The sequence below is a fragment of the Pygoscelis adeliae genome, unplaced genomic scaffold (genome assembly GCF_000699105.1).
Source record: "Pygoscelis adeliae isolate BGI_AS28 unplaced genomic scaffold, ASM69910v1 Scaffold108, whole genome shotgun sequence".
NCBI classification, from domain to species: Eukaryota; Metazoa; Chordata; class Aves; order Sphenisciformes; family Spheniscidae; genus Pygoscelis; species Pygoscelis adeliae.
In genome coordinates, this window is record NW_008825498.1 from 9023577 (window position 1) to 9042131 (window position 18555).

At 36.3% G+C, this 18555-nt stretch overlaps 1 protein-coding gene across 1 annotated transcript in view; it reads left to right on the top strand.

The window, feature by feature from the left end:
- The first annotated feature begins 332 nt into the window (after positions 1-332).
- ESCO1 (establishment of sister chromatid cohesion N-acetyltransferase 1) overlaps positions 333-18555 on the top strand; it is a 33236-nt gene continuing 15013 nt past the window's right edge. The window contains exons 1-7 of the mRNA XM_009331449.1: positions 333-386; positions 2446-2549; positions 2753-2951; positions 3530-4901; positions 5558-5669; positions 7029-7092; positions 9253-9367. Coding sequence (XP_009329724.1) covers positions 2755-2951; positions 3530-4901; positions 5558-5669; positions 7029-7092; positions 9253-9367 — 1860 coding nt within the window. The 5' untranslated portion in view covers positions 333-386; positions 2446-2549; positions 2753-2754. The remainder of the gene's footprint in view (positions 387-2445; positions 2550-2752; positions 2952-3529; positions 4902-5557; positions 5670-7028; positions 7093-9252; positions 9368-18555) is intronic.

Below are 18555 nucleotides of genomic sequence, written 5' to 3' on the forward strand. Positions count from 1 at the left end.
GCCGCTGTCTCCGCGATCGCGGTGGGAGTGAGCGAGCGATACCCTCTCTCCGACTCCTCGCGAGTGGGAGCCGGGGGGGGCGCCCTGTGGTGTACGGCTTCTTCTCCACAGCCCCCGCCTTGCCCCTCGGTGGCGCTTGCCTTAGCCTGAGGAATGCTTGGCCGGGTTTGGGGGCTCCCTGCCAGGCCCCGCTCCAGAAGGGTTGTCACGACGGGGCACCGAGGCGGATGACACTGGGCCACGCTTGGAGGCCTTCCCTTTTCTTCCTTCCTCTTGAGTTCCGTCGTGGGGTCTGGGCCGGGAGTTAAGGCGCGGGGGTGCGAGGTTCTGTTGTGGCAGTCAGCGGGGAGGGCTCATGTGTGAGACCCCAGCGCCCTGTCAAGCAGGTGAGTCCCCAGTCTCAGCAGAGACCAAGGGCTCGCCCCTGCTTTAACGACTTGGGGGTGTGGGAGTTGCGTGCTTCTGTTTTTCCTCTACTTCTTGACCAAAACATTTGATTGTCGTGTAGTTCGTTCTTGTACTTCTGTGTCTTCTCTTCTTTCCATAATCTGGCTTTTACTAGACGGGACTTCTTCAGGGCAGAAACTGCCAGTTCTTGAACGTCTGGAAAAGTCCTTTCTCTGCTGTGCAAAGTGTTAGTAGGAAAGAAATGACTATTAAAGAGCTAGTTCTCTTTGTGGGAGGAGAGTGTATTTGTCGGTATCCTGAGAAGCAATACCGGTGAGGGAAGGATTATATTTTCTGTTTTGTACTTGAAAGTCTTTCTTGAGTGTGCCATGTCATGTGGCTGAGAGTGACAGTGATGTCTGTATATGTCTGGAAAAAAACCAAAAAGGTCTAGGTGTATACAGCCTGTGTCATGGTGCTCTCAAATTCTGAGAGTCAATGGTGTGGTCTAAACTAAGAGAATATGAGACCAAAGACTTATTCAGCAACTAGAGCTGTTATTTTCAGTGTGGGTGGCTATACTGCGGCTCTGACGGATAATCTTTCACTAGTGGAAACCCCTAGGCTTGCTAAGTGTCATGGAGCTCATGAGCCATTAGAAGTTAAGGCGTACAAATTCTGTTACCTGCTCCTTAGGGAGAGACACGGAAATAGCACTACAAAAAGTGCTATTAGAGACTTCTTCCCTGGATATTTTCTTTGATTCCATCTCAAATTGTTGTCACTGGTCATGCAGTTTGTTTAAAGGAGAAAGTCAGAAGGCAGCACTGGTGTCTGGAATTTGAGCGTTATCAGTCTTGCGTGGTTAGAAGTGTCTTCATAAAAGAGTGGATAAATGAAAATGGGGTTAAGGACAGTTTAAAATCTGAAAGAAAAGAAAAAGTACAGCTCTTTGCTATTTTCTTTTTGGATAATGAATAATTTTTAAAAGGAGCTTAACATAAGTATCTTTCAGATTGTTAGAGAAAGACATGCATTTGTCAATACTGGAAGGCTTACTGTAGTTGTAATGAAATTAAAGTATCTGGTCTGTGTTACACAACTAGTAAATTAAAAGTTCCTGTTTGACCTTAAAATATGTCAAATTTAACATCAGATTAGTTAAGGTTTGAAGAGTAATATAATTTTGTTAGAGAATTATTTCTTTGTCAGTCTGTCAGTGGCAAAAATTAATAGATAATTCTTGACCTAGAAAGGTGATATTGAAGTTCTGATCACTGAGTCTTCCAGTAAACTTAATTTTGAAAAGATATTAGTGAAACTTTGCTGAACAATTATGACTTATGCCATAATACAAAACCAGTGTCTTTGAATAAGAGAACTTAAAAGTTTCAGAAGCCACAAACAGATGTGAAAGGTATGGTCAACCGAATCTGTGAAGACCTTTTACCGAGGATCTCTGCTAGTTTTCAGACTCTTGGGCAGATTAACTTCTGCATCATTAACATCATTTCAGTTCTCATGAAGACATCATCTTTAACTGCCCAAGGCAAATGTCTCAAATAATGCTACTTTCTAGGCTTTCTGTCTCTGATTTGTAGCCTAAGTCATATTAGAAGGAGCAGTTATAGGCGGTTGCTGATGTCTATGAAGTTCTGTAGTAGCAGCCACAAAACTTACTAGAGTCTAATGGATTTATTCACTGTTGCTGTGAGGCACAGGATTGACAGCAGGCCCACTTTTTTGCAGGCTATGAAAGAGAGCAGCATGCTATTTTCTGGAAAAATGTGAAAGGCTGAGAAACTTCCTTTGAAACGGTACTATATCTGCCACCTTTCGAATGGTATAAAGGGTAATGCTGAAGACAGCAAATTGCCAAAAATCGTTGGATATAGAAATAAAATTTGTAGTTTTTTTTTTTTTTTTAATTGATTATCAAAGAAACTTTAAAGCTAAGCATTTTTTGAAGGGATGGAAGAGGGTGGGAATGCCAAATTCAGAGTCTGACAAGGAAGCTGATAAAGTGCTTACCACATGAACATTTTATATTTTTCATAGGTGGCATGAAACATCCTGTTTGTAAGCATATACATAAGGAATGCTCTTGGCACACCTTGATAAGTTACTTTGGCCTAAACATCGATTGCCTCTTGTAAAAACCTGTAAGTAAAATAAATGTAATTTGATTTGAGATTGCTTTGATGATTTGTTTCTGATCACAGTTAGCATGGTCTGCCTCTAAAAGGGAAAGCGAATATCAGCTACCTTATTTTGTAAAACAGGCAAATCTTCGGTTATATTAACTGATACTGTAACAACAGTTGACAGACACTCTAAAAGTTGAATCAATTATTGTGTTTTACAGAAATGGCAGCTCAGAAAAGGAAGTCTATGTTAGTAGAGCCTTCTGCTAAACGTCCAAAGCTGGACAAGAACAGCAAACCGTCATCGGCGAAGAAGGAAAAGGAGGTGTCAGATACAAAACATGTCTCAAATAAATCAAAGCCTAATCAGTGTGCAGTGCAGGAGAAAACTGTTCTCAAAACCTCTGTCAAATCAAACAGGTCAGTGACAGAAAAATAAGTAATTGTTCTAGGTTATCTTCCTAGACTAAATTAGTGCAGAAACAATCTAAGCAGAATGAATTTAAGTTAAAGATACAGCTAAATAGTTAAATAGTAGTAGTGGGAAGATCAGCCTTAAATCATTAAGTAAGATATCTGCTACACAATCTTTCTGTGGAATCATGTTAGTGTCTCAAAATCCAGAAAGACTTCCTCCAAAAAAGGTTCTGAAGTGAAAATAAATCTAATATTATAGAAGCTAATACTTCATTTGAAAGCCACAAGTGTCAACAATTAAAAACTGCTAGAGTTGTTAAAAAGCATTCATCTGGGGTTCATAGTTCAGTCTTGCCATGCATAAAAAACATTACATACTACACTTAAGAGTAACCAGGTGGAAGTGAAGTCTTTTTAGAATGATTCTAGAGAAAACTCTTCTAAAAGTATTGAGGGTTAAGACCGAGTGTTTTAAAAAAGAAAAGAAAAAAGTTAGAGGAAGAGGCTGGTAGGAATGAGAAGAGTCTTATGACAATTTCTACTTTCTGGATGCTGAAAAAATAATTATTTGAATCTTTCAGTGACAACACCAATGAACCTAAACTAGGAATGCGCATGACTACAAGATCATCAGGATTCAACTCAAATAATAAAACAATACCTGACAAAAATGTCCAACAGCAGCCTAAATGTACAAAAAGTAAGGAGGTATGCCAGACAAAATCTGTGCAAGAAATTCCGAAGTCAAAATGCATAATTGCGCCAAATGAGCCAGTAATGAGGAGATCACAGAGACTGCAGCAGTTAGCACCTGTACATGTACCGGCAAGATCCCTGCGCAATAGAGAAATTAAAGAAGAAAAAGCGTTGGAAGTTAAACAAAGTAGCCAGGCAAAAAGACATGCTCACAGTGTTGCAGCAAAAGTACTTAAATCTGCTGGAGTGAAAACGGAACAGAAAAACACAAAAATAAAGCCAAACAATACAAATGAGGATAAAGAAATACATGTAGAAGTGACCAGCTCTCTGAAAGAGAAAAAATGTAAAGCAGACAATAAAAACGATGATTCCAACAGTTTTCAACACAACCTTCAAGGGTCATCGTTATGTCCTGTTGAGAGTCTTGAGGAAGTTAAGAAAGACCAAACGGGCCCTGTATCTCCTATTCCTAGCAACACAAAGAAAGTGGAAACAGATTCTCTGAAGCCAAATTCTAAGACAGTAACTAAGGAAAAGCAACAAATGCATCAGAACGTCAAAAGCAGCACAAAACCAAAAAAGATTTCACAGCCATCTGTAAGTGAAACAAATGTGGCTGATCAACCAGAGAACGATGCGAAATCCAAAAGGGTAAGCATCCTTGAACTTTGTGAAGAAATCGCAGGTGAGATTGAGTCAGATACAGTAGAGGTGAAAAAAGATTCCCCTAATGCCGAGTATAGCAAAACAGGAGAAAAGCATGCCGACGTACAGCTTCAACAAAGTGAAGTGCTTACTCAGAAAGAACCTAGTCAAAGTACTCAATGCAAACGTTTTTTCCCTAGCAAAAAAGGAATGCCTGTCAAATGCACTCTGAATGGTAGAAATAACTCCTCAAACAAAAACTCTAAATGGACCAAAATTAAATTACTGAAAGCTAGTAACATGAAGCAAAGTAACTTAAATTCTGCAAATGCCCCCAAGCTTTCTTTGTTAAAAGATTACCCTGAAGTTTCAGAGGCAAGTCAAATAGCTACAGAAGCAGAGCTTTCGAACGCACAAGGCAAGCTGTCAATAACAGGACTCTCTGAGAATGAAAGTGCATCTTGTGTGCAGGAGAGATCAGATCCTTCATCTGAAAGAGCTGGAGCTAAAGAAGTGACATTAGAAATAAAACAGCCCACAAAGAGAGGTGCAGAAAATGGTTTGTTGCGTAATTTGACAAAACATTTATGTGAGCCAAGACCAGATGAGGTAAGTCATTTTAATTATGGTGTATGGTGGGAGGATGTTCTAAATCTGTTCTGTTTTCTGAGAATGCCATGCTCAGAAAGTTTGTTTTAACAATTACTTTATTTTACAGCAACTTAGAATTTTCAGATGTATTAAAGATCCTTTACTGGTGCGTTGTCATAGACGGGATGATAGTAAGCTGGAAAATGGATCTGTTCCACCCTCCTAAGTTCTGTAGTTACCTAAATGTTGATTGATAAAATTTCCTGCTGGAGCTGGAGGTTGTACATGTGCATATGGACACTTTTTGATGACTTAAGCTTGCATAGCTGTTCTGTCCTGAAAAGGTGTATTAAAAGAAATGAGAGGGGAAAAAAGTGTTCTCTATCTGAATGAGCTTCTATTAAAATTTAAGATTTTAAGGACAAAAGTGTTCTATAGGAAATACTTTACAAGCTTATATATAAAATGAAAAAGATTTTTTTCAAAATTAGTACCACAAACTTCAATATGGATTAGCTAATCAGTTGCATTTTGTTTGCTTAAAATAATGTAGGAATTGGAAAACTGGTGCTGTATTCAAGATGTTAATACTTAGTTAACAGAGTGATTTTGTTAATAGGTTAGAGGCATTAAATAGTTTGTTTTTTTAATTTAATGTTTTCTGTTTTGTTTAGAACTTCCGATTACATTTGGTATCAAGTCCAGAAAGTTCTCCAGTAAAGTACGTTACAGCTCCTAAACCGCCAAAACAATTAAAAAAAGAACCCGGAGAAAGTGAACCTCAAGGTAACTGTTTACTACTAATTTTTCCTCTTCTTCTGACCAGTTACATGGGAAGCATAAGTATTCCTTTCAGAGGAGTGTTTCACAGAATAAGGTACAGTTGGTGCAGAACTGAACTTACGGGATTGGAACGGTTCACCAGGGTTTTCATATTTCTTTGTGTGTCATAGCCATGGCCGCTTTAGTAGCAGCGAGTGTCCTTTTATGTCTGGGCTGTGTAGTTTGAGAGAGAGGCGTCTTTTTCTGCCTCGCTCTGCTTTTAGTGCGTCTTTGTGCTTTATGCATGAATATTTTAATGCTTAAATCTCCATTTGAGTAAAAGTGAAGTGACAACTTTTAAAAAAAACAACCAAACAAACAGAAAAAAACCCAACCAAATCCTTTCCTTTTCCATGTAATAAAGTAGTAAAACGTCCATATTTCAATTGGGTTCTTCTCTTGGATCGGTTTCTGTTAAGGGTTCTCTGTTGGTTACCGCTTCCTTTGAATAAGTATCTGTATTTCTTTCTCCTAAATCATTCTACTTGATCTTGACCAAATTATTAATTGAGTAATCACTCTCCTGTTTTCATTACACAGTCTTCATTTATCAGCCTGTGAATGTGGTTTGTCAAACCTTATGATGAATATTTTGACTGAAGTACATTTGACTAAGAAATATTATTGATGGATCACTAATGTACCTGTTTGTTAACTTCCCTCTTGATATTTCATCCTTTTGCTTTTGGGTTTTTGGTTTGTAGGGGTTTTTTGTTTGGTTTGAGTTTTGGGTTTTTGTTGGGTTTTTTTTGGGGGGGGGGTGTTTTTTAGTCTGAACCTGATTTTCAGTGCCCTGTTTAACTATTTAGTTTTACTAAATAGCTTTTTTTTTTTTTTCTCTCCTGCCATTGTAGGGTATTTTTGAAAATAATACTCTAATTGTACTGCTAGAGAATGTAAAAAATGTTTTTTCTTTCTTTTGCTATTCTTGATTGTTTCTTTTGCTTAAGTGTTAGAGAACACACCTCAGATGGGGGGCATACTATACATTTATGATTCTAATACTATACATAGGGCTATTTATATGGGTGTTGGTATAAACAGGTTTAAACTCCTATGTAGTTTCACTACTGGCCTTGTTTAGCTGCTGGCAAACTGCTCTGCAGAACTGCTGTGGAAATGTTGAAGAAAATTGCATACTTTTTTAAGTATATATGGAGAAACATCTGAATACTGCCTCGAGGTTGTATCTTTTTTTATTGGCCATGAACAAATTGCCATGTTGTCTTGAATATGTTTTTTGCAAATCACTATTTGCATAGCTCAAATTTCCTTTGCAACTAAAAACTTTATAACGAAGTTATAAACTTTGATTAATTGTAGGTTTGGCTCCCAAGCAGTTGACGCAAACTTCATTTACAAATCAAACTTCTGAAACCGAGAACAGGTATCGTATTTCATACGTTATGAAATTACAGTAACCTTCCATAGAGTTATGAGAGGTTTTATTATAAGACTAACTGTTCTACCCACCCTCAACTTTCAGTTTCAAATAAGTAACTTGTCCTTTATAAAAATAGACTTTCATTTTCCCAGTTATTAAGGGATGTTTTTATTTTGTTAAGAAAATTATTAAGCAAGATACTTGTAACTGCACATTTATTTTAAAAAGTAGAATTTAACAGAATTGGGAAAACATTTCTAATGGTCTCTTCCTCAAATCAGATGATAACCAGAGAGTATGGGAAGGGTTTACCACATGATTTTCACTTACTGAATTACTTCACTTACTTCTGGAAGAGTTTTCTAATCCTTAAATTATGGGAATATATATGAAATCTTTTTAGGTGGGGAAGAGGGGATTTAATTTGGGATTGTTTTGTGATTGCTGTGAAATGAAGGTGTCAGCTGCCATATAAAAAATTATTCTTGTTCTTACTACTAACTAAATTGTTCTTACTGCTAACAGTTCAAATTTACATTTTATCCTTGATCATGTTGACTGTTGAAGTTTTTGAACAATTCTGGCATAGTCTCTGGTTTTAGCCAACTACAAGCTAAAGACAATAATTTCTTCATATTCAATACTTTGAACAGCAACATAGTTGGCACAGTGATTAGTATATTGATACTGTTTTCTATATTCATAATGGAGACAAGAAGAAATGATGCAGTACATTTTCAGTACATCTGTCTCTGAGGCCAGATTAACAATTCTGACTAACCAGGCCTTTTGTACATGTTGAAAAACTCTACTACTATGGGATTTCACAGATGATGGGTGGTAAGGTAGATGTAAAGTTAGCTAAAAGAATATTTTTAGATTTTTCAATAAATATTACAGTAAGTTTGATTTTTCATATTTTTATTCTCAACTGCCGAACAGCTTTATGGTATCGACTCAAATTTATTATTAACTGAAAAAGCCCATATTGCTTTACTGTTATTTGGATATATATTTTTCTTGTGCGAGCTTTCTTACTCTGCTTGCCGTATGCTATCCAAGATTTAGGCCATCATTCTTTCTGTGGTACTCCTGCCATAACATAGAGTAATGCGCATATCTACAGTGTAGCTCTCTTTAGGGCTTTGTAGGAAAAGGTTGCAGTGGGAAAAGGCTAAACCTTGAAGTAGCTACTTAATGCAAATTTTGGGGCACATGACAGGAATAAAAAAAATTAGCTCTGATTTAGCACAAAAAAAATGCTGTTTTAAAAATGTTTGGCAAGAGTTTTTATTTTTAAAAAGCTCACTGAATTAACCTGCTACAGGTACTACAGCAGCTGCTACAATTAAGTGTTTGGCACTATATCCTTAGTTTGCTCAGAAACAGAAAATATGTGAATACGTAGTTGAAGTACGAGTATTTTTGTGTGTGTTTTGCTTTAGTGTTCTCCGCAAGTTTTATCCACACCTGGAATTAATGTTATTTTTCCCCTGAATATAGCAGCAAGTTCGTAGAATAACTTTGTTGCTGATGTTTTATACTACTTTCCAGTGTTTCTTTCAGTCGTGACAAGGGGAAACTTAAACTGAGTGAGAGAGATTCCAGTGATATCCATCCATTTTATTCCTCGGGTCCTCTTCTTCCTCCCTTCACTGCCAGCCATTAGAAGAGAATAAGTTTGAATTGAATTTGAGAGATTTATGAGATCTGTTTTATATTGCCCACTTACATTTGTGGGAATATTTACATGGTCTGCTTTAGCAGCCTGATGTATGATACCTAAAACTAGAAACCTAAACCTTACGTGGGAAATATATAGCATTAGGCACCATCAGTCATGCTCTGAAAATGCCTCAGTTAAATGCAGGTGTTAATGGTTGTGACTAACCTACCCCGCTTGCTTATAAATGTAATTTTTTTTTCATTAAACAAGTTCTTGTCATTAGGCTAGTCACAAAGTATATTTTTTGGTTAATCCTTTTATTTCCTTATTTTTCCATTTGAATTACAAGTTAAAATATATAGGACTGTGTTTTGGGTACTTAACTTGGATTTGCATCTTGTTAAAGTTTAGTTATACTAATCACAACGGCTTTGAGTATCTAGGATGACATGTATAAGCAGTCCCTTTTTTAACATGAAATATATTTATATTTCAAGGGTTCCATTGTCAAATCCTTCATTAGCATCAAAATGCAGCAACTTCCTAATACCTGAGGAACATACGCAGAAGCTAAAAGAAGCAGGAAAAGATGGTGATAAGCAGCTGATCATAGTAAGTAATACCCTTTTAGTAAGGCTTATAACTTCTCGAAGAAATTACTTTTGAATTTGCAGTGCTGTGTTTTTATGAACTCGTCTAAAAGTCATTACTTAAACATACTACTATTGCCATTGTAAATGATTTTTGAAAGTAGAACCTGGACTAGATTGTCATTCAGTATTGATGGAAAAAATGGTGGCAGACAGACTTAACATTTAAAGCTGATTCTTGTTAAAACAAACTTTGCATTTTTTAATAGAATGGCTGTTCAGTAAAAATACAGTTGTTTTAGGGAGAATGAACTTGCCTTATGTGCAAAATCTCAAGTTTCTTAAAATTTCAGAATTATAGGGGGAGTGCATCTGGCAGATTGTGTGCAAGATTAATATCAACATATTTATTCCTGCATGATTCAAATGTCCATTGTTCTGAGACAAACGTAAAGATTTTCCTGTGGATACACTCATTTTCACCATAATATTTAAGCAGCAATACTAGTTTGGTTATTTGTTCTTACCCTTACCTGCATTTGGCAGCTAATAGCAAATATCTCTTTTAAAACAAGAAAATGCACAATCAGAAGGAAGAGAGTGACACACAGTTGTTTTTCTATCTTGTAGAATCACACAACTTTATAGTGAAACAATTGGAGGTTTTGGTTGTGTTTCGTTTTATGTTTTTAATAATCCACACATCAGATAATCCTTGAGAAATGAAAGGCTGGAGCTGGGAAGTTACAGAGGTAGAGGAATCCAGGCCATTAGGAAGGAGGACTCTGTAGTAAGCTTCTTACGAAATCAACCCCTCTCACATATAACTGGTGGTCTTGCTAAATTGCAATTTTTTTAATGTAATACATGAATTATACACATGAAAATTTTAACTAAAATAGAACCAGGTGAATTCTGAACACTCTCTTATATCCATACTGAAATATTTTAAAATCAAAGCTTCTGAGAACTAAATTGATAAACACATCCTTGATTTGCCTAAAGTGATAACAAATCTAGGCACTTGAATGCCTAGTCACAGGATGGTAAATGAACTGTATCTAACGTTTACAAAGTATTTCAGCTGTTGCTTCTTTGAAACTGATTTTACCAACGGAGTTAAAATGCATGATTAAATGTCTTAACTATCTTAAAAGGTCTCTAAGAATATTCCTTTTCATTTCAGTAAAGCTAACTTAATTTCTGCTCATACAGTAATAGAGCTTGACTGAAGAGTTGCTAGGATTTTTGACAAGAAGAAATACATAACTTTCTGGGTAGCTGCTGAGGAGAGGTTGTGTAGCTCTCCTCGACAGTATTCATACAAAGATATTTTTTTGTAACTTATTGACTATGCTGGTAGTATTTTTGTTTTCAGCCCAAATTAGGAGAGTAATATTTTTTCCCTAGGTATTCAACAGTAAAAATTTTAAGTTATTTACCTAGCAAAATTTTAGAATATAGAGAATGGGTCATCAATGAAGAACACTGGGGAAAATGGGAGAGACCTAGTTTCTTGTTTTCTGTGTGTATTTCTGGAAAATGCAAGTGAGCACTGTATTTAATTTTTAAATGTGAAAGTAACAGCTTCATAATATCTAATATATTTCATACAAGTCTGATTTCATTGCGTTCAGAGTAGGCTTTTTATTGTGTTGAAAGGGCATTTTGGGTAATGCCTGTAGTTCTCTTTACCAAGAAAGCATTAGGTAAGGTATTGCTCTGTTATTCTTTTACGGAATGGGGAACTGCTTTTAGCATTGTCAAAATATATAGAGGAACCCAAATATTTGTTAAGCCATTTTGTAAAATACTATCCTTGACATTAGTTACTGTGGAGACGAGACATAGTTATGTCTAGAATAGTTTGTGCTAGCATCTGGAGGAGAAAAATCGCTAAATTGACTTGTAAAGTACCAGACTTTGCTCCTACAAATACTCAAAAGATTGGGGATTAAATGCATGCAACAAAATAAGGTACATTTTGTAATTAATAGTGATGTTTGCAAAACCATGGTGAATTAAGTCTTAAATGTTGATTCTGAATGGCGGGACTTTTTTTTTTTTTATATATTTTCAAAGGTGTTTATGTACTTCTGTAGCGATCCTCTGAGAACAGAGAAAAGATTCATTTGGTTTAAAAGCTGTTCAGGTTGAAATTTCTCCTATAGAGAGAGCAGTCTTAATACACACAGCCAAATCACTTAAATTAGTATTTATAGGGTCTGTAAAAAATTTTATAGTTAATAGCTATAAATCATTTTTATTTCAAGTTTCTGGCGCATTGTATTAAGAGAAGCAGTTTCATTATTCTTCTTTACCTTGAATAAAGTTGGGATGTCATGCTTTTATTCTTAGCAAGGAACATTTAACTTGAACTTTGTTACACTTTTTAAAAAAACTAAATGCCTGAAAGGTGCAATTTTGGGCTCTGTACTGTGAGATTTGATTTCTTTTGGAGATCTGTCAAGCCAGTCCATCTTAATGTATGTACAGAACCCTTTTTTTTCTTTTTGTAACCAAAGGAGGAAAACTAATTGGGCTTAGTTTGACTCACCACACGATACATTCTCTTTGTTTTGCTGTTTTTTTTGCTATTGAATTTTCCTAGTCTTTTGTATTTAAGTTTGACATCTGTCCTTTTAATTGTCTTTACAGTATCTGAGGCTTAGAGTCTGGGATATTACAATACTACCTGTGTATTCTAACCTTTCCATTTCCTGAGCTATATTTAGAGAGGTGTTATGGTAAAACTAGTCTTTGTTTTCCACAATATGCTTTGGGTTTTTATATTTAATCCTTAAAGATGTATCTTACCTTCCTTCTTCTCCCATATGATTGCTATAATGAATAGATTAATTTCTATTTTTCTTAAGTAATATAATCTTTAACAAGCTTTAAGGCTATTTGACTGTAACAGAAGTAAAATAATACAACTTCCATTTGTAGAAGAAATATTTAGTAGTTGTACTTGCACCATTCTCTTTCTTGGTACACATCATCTAGTTATCTGAGCAGCTTTCAAACATAAAATTATCTTCATTTTGTAGAGGTACAACTAAGGCAAAAGATGAGTTGTTTCTGCTTTCTTCAGATTTGCTTGCTGTCACACATCTTAAAAAGCAGGTCTCTTCAGAGCGTAGAACTTCAGCTGAAAACAGCAAGGAATCTAATGCTACAACAAACTTCGTAAAACAAACAGCAACAGGAAACACTGGTGTTTGGAGTAATGTGCAAAGATTTAGGTTCAGACCTTGGAAAGTATGATCTGTTTTTCTGGCGGAAAGAAATTAAGATTGAGGCTAAAAATGTTATGTTCCAAATCCATGACTTGGTGTTTAGAGAAGTAGTGTGTTCTAAATATTTGTGAACTGTACCCTCTTAAGCTTTATTTAAATGTTCAGTTGGTAGGTTGACAGGTTATGTGAAGCTCCATATTGGAAGTTCTATGGAGTAATGCACTAAAATTGTTTTTTACTTTCCAAGTACTTGAATCTAATGTGCAAATACGAGAACTTGAATGTGAAATCATCTGTTCCTTTAACTTCTGAAATGGAAAGAAATACAAATGTGCAAAGCATATGTTTTCAATTTTCATAAAATGAGATATGCTTTACATCCAAGACAAGGAAAGTCAGTTGTTTGCTTCTTGGAAAAATTCTGCTTGCCTGCCAGATCTAGGACAGAATTTTGACCATAAGAATAGGAATTGAGAAAAGCATTAATGTGACACAGGAATGTTCTAAATAATGATCTATGAGGTACAGGGATACTTCTTCCACTTCATGCCACTAAGGAGACATGTTCCTCTGAAAATTAAGCGAGTCTTTCGAAAATGATACTCATCAATTTTAGGAAGGAACATGTAAAAAGAATGAACAGTGAAAACAGATCACCGAAGTGATAAAAAGATAGTATAGAGTTACAGAGCCTTTTCTGCCTTTCTAGAGATCTGAGTTAATGCCTGGGTGCAAGCAAACATGATTAAATGTAGATGATCTTTACAAGTATCAGCAAATGCATGGATCGGGATTGCTTGATGGAAGATGCTTTTGATTCTGAGGTTTGCATTGGTGCTATATGTGGAAGTGATGTGGAAGCAAATTCAGTTTACGCATTTGGATATCATACTTGAATTTTTCCTTACATATATCTTGGTTAAACTTGAACATAGTTTCCTGTTTGACTGAAATAGGTAATATGTCAAAGAAATATTTTGGTTTAAGCTGAAAACACAATCCTTAGTGGAAATAATAAGTGTAAAAGTGATTTCTTATGAGCCTGAAGAAAGTTGCATAGCTATCATTGAAAGTTGCTGTTTTCTTCTTTAAACTGGTATAGTCCGGTTGGCAGTTTCTCTGAAGAATTGGATAATGGCTTTTGGGCAATCTTTTGTTGTTCACATTGGTTAAGTACTGCCTCTTTTCCTTCCTGTAATCCCAAGTAAAAACAAGGCAGTGGTTACTGCGTAAGTGACTGGGGAGGGAGTTTGGTAGTTGAGAGCAGTGACTCTTCCTTTCTTCCCATACAAATGTCACCCTTTGGGACAGCTCTGCTCTTAGGCAGGCAGTAATGGCCATCCTTTCTTACTATCACTCCTTCCCGTTTCTACTTCACCGCAGCAACCCAGCTTTCTCTAGCAAATTCAGGTGGTTGTGTTTGGTGCCCTTTGTCCTGAGGGTGAGAATGTTTTGTAAGGTTAGCTGGGCACCTGATACAGGAATTCAAGGACCAAGGCTACTAACATTGTGTTGTGGGTTAACCCTGGCAGGCAGCTAAGCACCGTGCAGCTGCTCGCTCACTCCCCCCAGGTAGGATGGGGGAGAAAACTCATGGGTTGAGATAAGGAAGTTTAATAGGTAAAGCAAAAGCTGTGTGTGCAGGCAAAGCAAAACAAGGAATTCATTCACTGCTTCCCATCGGCAGGCGGGTGTTTAGCCATCCCCAGGAAAGCAGGGCTCCATCACGCGTAACGGTTGGGAAGACAAATGCAGTATGGGATATCCCTCTGGTCAGTTGGGGTCAGCTGACCAAATTCTTGTGCAGCCCCAGTCGACTCGCTGGTGGGGTGGTATGAGAAGAAGAAAAGGCCTTGGCTCTGTGTAAGCACTGCTCAGCAACAGCTAAAACACCCCTGTATTAGCAACACTGTTTTGGTCACAAATCTAAAACATAGCCCCATAGCAGCTGCTGTGAAGGAAATTAACCTTATCCCAGCCAAAACCAGCACACATTGGAACACTCTCTGAAATATACTTGAATTATGTTTTTATATGGGTTGAGAACGGATTAATAGTCCGTTGTAAATATTGTGCAGATTTGTTTTTTAACTTCGTATTTTTTTTCATATTGCTTTAGCTAATGGCCAGTGAGGACATCATTTCATGATGGATAATGACTCTCTATTTTCATTTTTCAAAAATGTTAAATAAAATTAGATACATCACAGTTCCAAAAGTTTTAAGTTGATTTATATCCTTTGGCTAAAATAGCTTTTCAAAAAGATGAGTACTGGTGATGTTTTTTTCGGGGGGGTTTTTTTTTTTGTTGGTTGGTTTTGGGTTTTGTTTGTTTGGTTGTTTTGGGGGTTTTTTTTGTTAAATTCCACAGTCTTCATTTGAAATGAAACTTGTTTCTAAGTTGGGTCATGTCTTCTGATCCTCCTGGTCAGCAAGGGGATCTACCCATCAGCTTCAGTCTTGAATGCATCTTTCGTTGAAATGTCATTCTTTGACCTTTTAATTTTCTGTGGAGAGCCCAAAAATCTTTGTGTTGTTCCTTCCTGCTCTTCTTGTATTTCCTTTCCAGCCTGCCTGTTTCTATGGCTGGGTTTTACTCTTTGTTCTGTGAAAAGACTAGAGGAAAAAATAATCCTCCTCTAACTAACACTAGGTAATCAAGAAGGAGGTGACCTAATCTGTGCCTGAAGAGAGAGGGGGAAAAAAAAAAAAGGAAAAAAAAAAAAGGGCCCCTTTTCAACTCCTACAGAGGCACCAAATGCCTTTTTTGCTTGCAGGGCTCCTTATTCCACATATGGAGGATCAGCAGACATGCACCTTCTCAAAGAAGATATTGGTAAGACTTTTCTTTCTGTCTAACACAGAATTAAGAAACCCTTCTGGAGATTAAGACAACATTGTCGCAATGTTCAATTACAGTTAGCCTTGAAACACTGGATCTCATATATCCTGTGCCTATATTAATGAGGATTGTCTGAGATGTCGGTAACGCTTAATTGCCATCTACACATGCAGAATTTGCTTAGGAAATGAAAGTATCCTTGCTCTTTATTGTTACTGTTTAGAAAATTGAGTTTTAAATAGAGTAATGCATTTTTCTGCCTGCAACCCCATGTTTTCTTAAATATTGCTTTGAAAAACATTTCTTTTAAGTTCTGAGAGTCAAACCTCTTACATCTTTTTCTAGTTGTGACAAGTCAACAATTTATTCTCTGGTACCCAGTATCTGATGTTTGCTAAGAAGTTTTATTTTTTTTCCCCAAAAAAATTCCAGTTTTAAGTTTTTATTTACTTTCATATGTGGTGCATAAGGTGATCTTGGTGGTTGTTTGGGGGTTTGTTTTGTTTGTTTGTTTGGGGTTTTTTTTTGTTCCTCCCTCCCCATTGGGAAGGACTGGCAGCCTTTAATGCAGTATTATTGTTTGTGAGCACTTTTTCCTTCTTGAAGCATGCCCTTTCCACTTTTGCTTATGCAATGACATCAGGTTAAAAATAGTCCGATTCCGTAGATGTTTTGTTGAAGTACAAAAATGCATTCTTCATAATTCCTGACTTTATTTTGCATGTCCTGTTTTTTGTGTTATAGTCTGCATTGGATTTACAAAGCTGCCTTTTTTTTTTTTTCCCTGAAGCATTATGTCCTGTGCTTTGAAATAGTACTTCAGTTACACAAAAAGGTTATCTTGTTTACTACCCTCAGGATACTGTAAAATATTTGCTAAAAAGTGTAGTCAGCATTTGTTAGGGCTACAGAGTTGAAAAGATTGCTTTAGATACTGCAATGTGGTTTTTTTCTGATATTCACATAACAGGTTTTTAGTATTAACCTATGTGTGTAGCCCATTGATACAACTGAACGCATGTAAAAATATCAGTGAAATCCTTAAAAACCAAAAACCAAACAACAAATCCCCCACAAAAACCCAAACCCACTGACACCAGCAACATCCAAGAAAGGCAAACTGTAAAATACAATATGGCTGTACTATTCCAGGGAAATAATCTGTTCCTGGAGACTTGCAGAACAGCATATGTATTTACAAGGCAAGATGGGATGAGCTAAGGAGCCTGACAACTTTGCGGATATCCTTGCCCCAAATTTTTTGACGACTTCTTACGGAGCTAGGCTTTTTTTTTGGCTTGAGATTTGTGGTGGTAAACTAATAGATATTTTAGCTTAAATACCTTTAGCTTCTTGATCATTTGAACAGAAATTGTTTCATGAGACTTCCTGCAGTACTGATATGTGCTAAATATCTTAAGAGTTGCTTTATGTAGCTGATTTTCTAATTTACGTCTTTTTTTTTTTTTAAAGTATATTCCAAGCATCAAAGTAGACTTCCTATTCCCTTATCCTACCGTAGATATAGGGGATATGTTCTCCATCTTCAAGATAGGAATTACTAAGTTCGGTTCAATTGGTTCGTCTTAAGATAATTGCCATACATCATCCTTCCTGCTAAAAATTTTCATCTTTCATGTATAAACCATTGAAATGCAGTGTATTTTCGTGGCCAGATGGGTACCTTGTTTTGAACTGTATTGCTGATTTAAGGGAAGTCTGCAGGTAAAATAAAATCTGTTGGATTCAGTTTTTACACCTTTAGAAACCTCATCTTATTCTGACTTTGCAAATCTAACCTCAGGGTTCATCTTTCCTTTTTCCTTCAGAAAATTAGTGTACTCCTGTTTCTCCTTCTGTATACAGTACGGAGGTATAAATTGACGTACCATTAAAGCAATGACTTCTCAGATTCAGCTTCTTTCTTTTGGCTGAGTTCCATATATGTGCTCTTGAAGAGAAGTTCAACTCTGAGTTTGCCTGGCCGGTTGTACCTTTAGTCTCTTGTTGGAAAGAAACGGATACCTACATTTTAGATTTCACTGATGACTGCTTGAAATAAGTTGCTGTTGTGTGGAGAACTGAGCTGTCATCTAGCTCTTAGATGTACTTAAACACGTCTTTGAAGATGGAAGGAGTAAGAAATGATTTGTAATCACTTTTGCTGTGTTGCAAAATGCTTTCTTCTGTAAAGTAAGCTTTTTTACTATGAATATTTCCAGCGCTTAGAAAACAAAATTAAGTTCAGGTGATCTGTGTTCTTGCAAATCGTGCACTTTCAATTTGTGCACACAGATCAATTTTCTTCTAAAAAGCACCCTCAAGTCTTCTTTTGCTTATATAGCATCCTATTTTAGAGTACTAAATAACTTCTTGTTTCTCTATTACTTGTGATATATGTTAAATAGATTAAAAGTGACATTTATTGCTGCTTACATAAACTCAATTTCCAAATGTAGTTAAGAAAAAAAAGAATGTATTTGAACATTAAGCCATAACTTAAAATATGCCTTTTTGGCTAGATACTTCAATGTAACTGGTATTCTTTTGCTCTTTGCAAAAGGCACCCCCTGCACCTCACACTTCACTCTTTATGAGGCACCGACTCCTTAATCTGAGCATACTTCCAAATTAATAACACTGTTTTAATGAATAAATAGCAAAGCAATAGGTACTGAGTAGTGCCCTTAATTTGGCAATGGTTGGTTATAGAGTAGGAGGATAACCTAAAGGGTCATGAGTAAAATGGTATGATCTTCCATTTGTATTGCAGCTGCTATCCAGTGCCTAAAAAATGAAAGTTATGAACCCTGTGCAATTAAGATAGCATGTCAAACATCATAGTTAGCTGTTTCCAATTAAGAGTTAAGACTTAAGTCCTGAGAGTATGTTAAATGAGGCTTTCAGGGATAAAAAACCATAATGCTATTTGATTGCCTTGAAATACTTGTTTTTTGTAAGAACCTAAAAGGTATTGATCAGCTGTTGCAGATGTATTGCTGATCTTAATGATTATTTCTGTAATTTTTGTTTTTTATAATATCCTTCCAAACATTCAGGAAAGTGGCTCACCTTTGGCCCACCTCAAAGCAGCTCACAACCAAAAGACAGGCAGCAGCAGAACTGTAG